We start from the raw sequence: 6,000 nt of genomic DNA, 5'->3' as shown, positions 1-6,000 counted from the left end.
ATGTTAAATGATAGAAACATATTGTGGGACAACTAATGATAGCGCCAAATGCATCTTTCTTCACATAATGCAATGGCATGCTGGGCGCTTAACCCTACCTACAGTCCCATTCTCTTACCTGCTAAAATACTTTATGAAAAGAAGAAGAAAGACAACCTTCAACAATGCAGCCCTGTTTTATTGTGCTACTGAAATCAGCAAATGTCTTCACATCAGCTTTTAGTTCAGGGAATTTTAACCCGACTGAAAGCCACCGTCTACTGCGACTATGAAAACTGCTGAAACCATGTAAACACACAGTTCCACCAGAGGAGTATAACCAGATATCACTGTAAGTGTAGGATCTGCGTAGCTATATATGTACTTATAGGATAGCGGAGGTTGGAATAATGTTTTCACAAATTTGTTCTGCTCATGCACTAAACCAGGTGATAACCTGCTCAGCAGCTGAACAGAACAAATAGATGGAGAAGACTTGTTGAAGTGTTGCCAAGGTTTCTTGATACGCCGTTGTTGCAATAACTGTTCGAAAGAGTGAGGCGCTATAATGCATCATTAATTTAAACCTGACACACAAATTTGATGTTAAATGGGAGTATTTCTTGCTCTTTAAATGTTATTAACAATTTATTGAGACACATAAAAGATGGCAATGCTTTAAAAAACAGTATAATTTTAATAAGTTTGGAACCCAATGTTTGCAATAAGGATTTTTATTCTTTAACATGGTAAGCTTTCTTGTGCTCCTTGTGGCAGAAATTATGCCTTCAGCAAAAGTGAAGACCGTGCATTTTAGTGAAGATATCCACAAACACATAGTGTCAGCTTCATTGTCTTCCAGGTACTTTCTTTAAAATTTAATATTTTCTTCATTCCCCTCTTTCACTATGCAAATATCAATCTTAGTGAAAAATAGCTATTTCCTTTTTGGACCAAGCAGGAAAAAAAGTACCTTGACATCAAAAGCAGATTTCTACAGTGGAAGATCAAGACTGTTTTGTATGTTTTTCCTGTCCTGTTGTGTAAACCCAACACTCTGTGTTACAATACAAAGAAAGTGTCCAGTGACTATAAAAGCAGACTGGGAATGGCAGCTCATACGCTGTGGTTTCTTGCAGCAGCATATTTAACTGTACTTCTGTAGTAATTGTTTTAGTGGGGGTGCTTGATGCTTGAGGCTGCAGTTGTGGTTCTTCAGCAGAATTCTCTGTAGCTTCAAGCAGCTGTTCTCAACAAAAACAAGTTCTGACAACCTGTGCACCACCTGCTCAGTCACAAACAGCACACTGGTGCATTTTGCAGTTTAAGACCTAATTATTTTCCTACAGATGTCGATGGAGCCAAAGCTATGAGGAAAAGGTGACAACTGGCCTAACATTTGGAGATTTCGGAGGGAAACTAGAGCTCCAGCTGAATGCCATTTTTGCCCCATGTGGACATTTGTTTGCGTGCAAAATCTCGCCATGTAAAATGCGTGATGCATGTGTCATTTCATGTGTGTGCAGGTTAGTGCACGCGCGTCAACTTGTGCGCGCACTACCCATGTCCGTGCCCTTGCCTGCGTCGCGCGGCTCATTAGGTTTGATCGATGCGCAGCTCTTGCGCTCCGCTTTCGCTCAGCGGACAGACGCGCAGGGCAGGCAGTGGAGAACTGCTGCTGCAGCTACTGCTGACATCGCGGGACTCAGCTCATCACAGCTCTTCTCCAGTCACGGTCACACAGTCTGGGATTCCTTTAGTTTTCACCAGGGGATGCGCATCTGGACTGGAGAGCGTCCCGGAGACAATTACGCGTCGAAGCGCTTCGCTGCTGCTCTCCTTGCCCTGCTGCCCACACAGAGGAAATAAACACACCAGCTGAGGACAGTTTGGGCATTTTCTTTTGAGAGAATGGCAGGCGCGAAGTGCGTTCTGAAAACGCCGAGGTAAGACGCAGCTTTTTTATCCGGGAATTTTAAACAAATGGGCGCAAAGTACGGAACCAGATAATCAAGCCTAAACTGTTTGTTCCCCACTGCATTTGGCAGACTTAAATGCGTTTCTTTTTTGTTGCGTTTGTGTTGAAACTTTTATATTTTCCAGCAAGTATGCAATCTATCAATATTGTGAAATATTTGTAGCGCATATGTGTATTTCATGTTTATATTACTATTGTCATTTATTATAGTAGAGCGATGGAATGAGTGTGATGTTCCAATGCACCATAATGGAAGTATCCATTTATGACTTCACAGATGTGGAGCATTTCAGTTTTAGTTGACTGTAGAGAAGCTCATGTTGAAGCACTACAGCAGGCGACCGAGTTGTGCACACTGTGTCAGCTGGCTTGAATGCTGGAGGTGTGTTGCAATGGCAGCAGTCACGCTCCCCCCCCCCCCCCCCCCCCCCGCGCCCAAAGAAATGTCCAATTTGCACACTGTCACACCATAATTTCTACCTAGTCAGTTGGAAATAAATCGAGATTAAAGTGATAGGCATCTGCGTTCCTGTATTTGCCATTTGATTGTTGTGCTCAGTTTTTTGGAATCAGAAGGCCACTGCCCCAAGTTGCGTGTTTGTGGATCACCCATCTGCCCCATTTCTCCCTAAAACTGGTGTTCTACAAAAGCTATCGTCGATCACCTTACAGGGATATTAGAAAGTAACACGTCAGAATGTAATTGTGGGCTCAGGTCAAGCTGGGTACCTGGAGTCTCGAGGGCACGAGAGCACTCCAACCAGTCAGTCATCGCGGCGCGCGTCGTGATGGGAAGGTTGATAAGCGCAAAGAAAAGGAGGTAGGAGGTAAACACTCCATGCTAAACTATTGGGAGATTAGTTAAATTTTCGTTTGACATCTTTAAGCGTTTTCTCTTATCTTCTAGCATTGCATTCATTTAGGTTTCTGCAAGCATCCGGGATATTTACCAAAGACTCATTACCACTTTATCCGCGCGCGTGTTTCGTAAGGGTGTGTTTTTTATTTGCTTTTTAATAGATAATCCTGCGTTTTCATCTATTTCCAGGATTTTTTTTGGTCTACTAACAGCAAACACCCTCTTTCAGTGGCATAGTCCATCAGACATGCAAATACACTTGTGTGATTCCCGAAGGCTTTTTAAAGTGGGATGTTTTTTATATTTGCTTTTAAATATAGAGATAAGGGGAAGAGAGAGGGGGAGAGCGAGAGATGGCAGCTGTTCCTATTTAAATATGCAAGCCCAGCCTCTTCATTTCCCAAATTGATCCTCATTAATGGTACTGCAGATAAGTGTTAGTTTGGCTTATCTCAGGGAAAGCGTGCACAGAGGATAATGACGCCTTCCTCTCCATTTGGACTTTTTTCCTGTTGTTTTTGGGCTCATCATCCACACAGGATATCCACATGAATTTGCAGTTTGTTAAGTAAATTTTGCCTTGAACGTAGCATTAGATTTTCTGTCCAAGAATCTTCTCCTGTCGTGCACAACCAAAATTTTTCGTCTATATTCATACTTGCATGCCGGTTCATTTGATCTTTTTGAAAACGGAGATACCGTCAACCTCCTGCAAAAAGCTGCAGCTTACTCTATCATCCAGTTAAGTTTGCTTTGATGCAGAGTCTGCAGCGTGTGTTCATGCAGTTCGCATCGAGAAAGTTGCCATCACATACATGATTTCTCATGAATTTTATGTAATAAAAGCCTCTTGACATGGACAGACAAACACATGGAGCTCTTCAATAAATCACATGATTTGGCAACAAACTGGGACATTTAAAACTGGTTGGATTTATCAGAATTTTCTAGGTGACGAAATAAAGTATTTGTCAAATGATTCACATGTTTGACAGTCGTAGAAATGTGTTGCATCCCCACCGCATGAGGACATGTTGGAGGGTGCTCCAATCAGAGCCAGAATAACCAGTTCTTAGTTGCTTTTTTTTTTTTTATGGAGAGCGTTGAACACTTGATGAGAACTTGCTCTGACAAAGTCAATTCTATGCCCTTTTGCTTTGCAGTAACTTCCAGTCATCTGCCATGTTTGAAGGCTCAGAGTCTGTCGAGATGGAGGGGGGCAGTACAGAGAGCACCATGGCTTCATCCATCAGCGCCTGCAAGAAGGTAAAAACAAGTGTTTGTGCTCAGACAAATGTGCATCTGCCTGAGTGTCCCTCTGTCTGTTTACTCCATCACCACCTGTCAACCACTGCTTTTTATCACCTTTAGGTCACATGTGTCTTTCTAGCTGCTGCTGTTTGTGTGTTCCCAGCAGTCCAAGGGATATTCATTTTCTCCTCTTGAGTGCTGCTGACAACCAGGGGTTGTGTAATAAGAGGAATAGTCAAGCCCTCAGGTCAGCCCAGTAGATTTATCATCACCCAGTGCCAGAGAGACAGTAGGGAAAGTGGTTCAGATCAGTGGGCTGAGGTGGTGGCTAGATCGAATTTCCTTTCAAGGTGTGCGCAAGTCCTACATGTCTGCCTGGCTGTCCACAGTGAGTGTACGGGTGGCCTGGTTGGTGTGTCCTCCTAATTAGTCCACCGCCTATATGATCTTAACTGCTTTTCCCTTGAGTGTCCTAGAGAGACACAAGGTGATGTCTTTCTTATAATTGGGCTTCAGGTTCCACTGAGTGCTGCCAGCAGCCTTTAACAATATTACGACCAGTGAGATCAGCTGAGCTTACGTCACATTTACCTGGCCAAAAGCCTGCACAGATGGTCTATTCCAGAGGGTACAGGCATGGCATGTCACTAAAAATACACATTGAACGTAAGCTATGCACATGTAGGTGTCACATGTCAAAGTAAATAAGTCATCATATGGTTAAATTTATTGAAGTGTGACTTTTTCTGGTACTTTCAGAGCATAAGCTGTAAATTATGGTTAGAAAACACATAGATAGTATTTTTCAATCATAGGTAAACCATGTTTTTATTACATTGTTGCTTCTTTAACTGTTGCAAATTTTATACAATATGTGTTGTTAGGCATCAGATTATCTGTCCTATACTGGAAACTCTGATGCTGAAATACAGAGAAAGGTCACTTGATGCCATCCTTCCAAAGGGGAAACAGAGAGACAGGCAGATGAAAGTGAATGAATGAGTCAAAAGGTGTTTGCATGTGAAGTCGTTTGCTTCATGTATGTCTCTGTGCAGTGTGCTTTCAATGCCACTGTATCTGATGAAGGTTTGTCTTTGCGCTGCAGGTTCTGTGTAGTAACAGTGTGCTGGACTCGTCAGAGTACTGGCTGAGGAATGAGAAGGCACTATGCAGACTGGGCCTGTTGGATGAAGACACAGAGGGCAGCTGTACCATGGTGAGTGGCATACTGCGAGTGGCAAAGCATGCAGTGTTCTGGCAGCAAAGCTGGACCAAGTCATTTTTAGTAGTCTTTAAGCAGCAGGAGGTGAGCTTGTTGCCTTAAACAACAGCAAGTAAACAAATTTCAGGCAGTGATGATGTGATATGACATGCAAAAACTCCCCTCAGTCTGCTTCAACTGGGAGGCTTGTAGGGATGGAGAGGGTGAAAAATCTGCAGGTTGTTAGTGTTTCCTGTCTACTGTGTAGCTAAAAGCTTCGGCTCATAAGATTTGATGTCCTGGAAACCCTGTGAGGATTGTGTTGACATTGCAGATGGTCAGTCGGACGACTGCACTGACATTGCAAAGCCGTCTATCTGTTAGAAATGCCCTCCTTTACTCCTTCTTAGAAAATATCTGAAAGTATGTTTGTCATTTCTACACCACCCATCAAAGATTTAATGACAAATAGAAAATACTGTAAATTATTACAAACTAACAGCAGTGTTAAAAAATGAGCTCATTGACGGACAGGATACAGCTGTAGTTACCTCAGAAGTGGACTGATCCACCTTTCTAGTCTTAAATGGACTTGAGTGGCAGCGTGCTGAGTCAGCTGCTGCTGCCTGATTGATCGATCGGACAGACCAGTAAATATCTTCTTACAGTAATTAAGTCTAGTCAAGATATGTACATGGAACAGTTTTTTCCCAACCACATGGAGACATTTAA

At 42.7% G+C, this 6,000-nt stretch overlaps 1 protein-coding gene across 1 annotated transcript in view; it reads left to right on the top strand.

The window, feature by feature from the left end:
- Nucleotides 1-1,890: 1,890 nt before the first annotated feature.
- The window catches only part of sphkap (SPHK1 interactor, AKAP domain containing), a gene marked incomplete at both ends in the record, with an annotated part of 31,068 nt that continues 26,958 nt past the window's right edge, over nt 1,891-6,000 (top strand). Inside the window, 3 exons of the mRNA XM_079246395.1 lie at nt 1,891-1,925; nt 3,980-4,082; nt 5,173-5,283. Of these exons, the coding sequence (XP_079102521.1) occupies nt 1,891-1,925; nt 3,980-4,082; nt 5,173-5,283 (249 nt within the window). The remainder of the gene's footprint in view (nt 1,926-3,979; nt 4,083-5,172; nt 5,284-6,000) is intronic.

This window comes from Telmatherina bonti (genome assembly GCF_933228915.1).
Source record: "Telmatherina bonti genome assembly, chromosome: 9".
Lineage (NCBI taxonomy): Eukaryota > Metazoa > Chordata > Actinopteri > Atheriniformes > Telmatherinidae > Telmatherina > Telmatherina bonti.
Note: the sequence above shows the minus strand (reverse complement) of the source record. Positions and strands in the feature narration are given on the sequence as shown.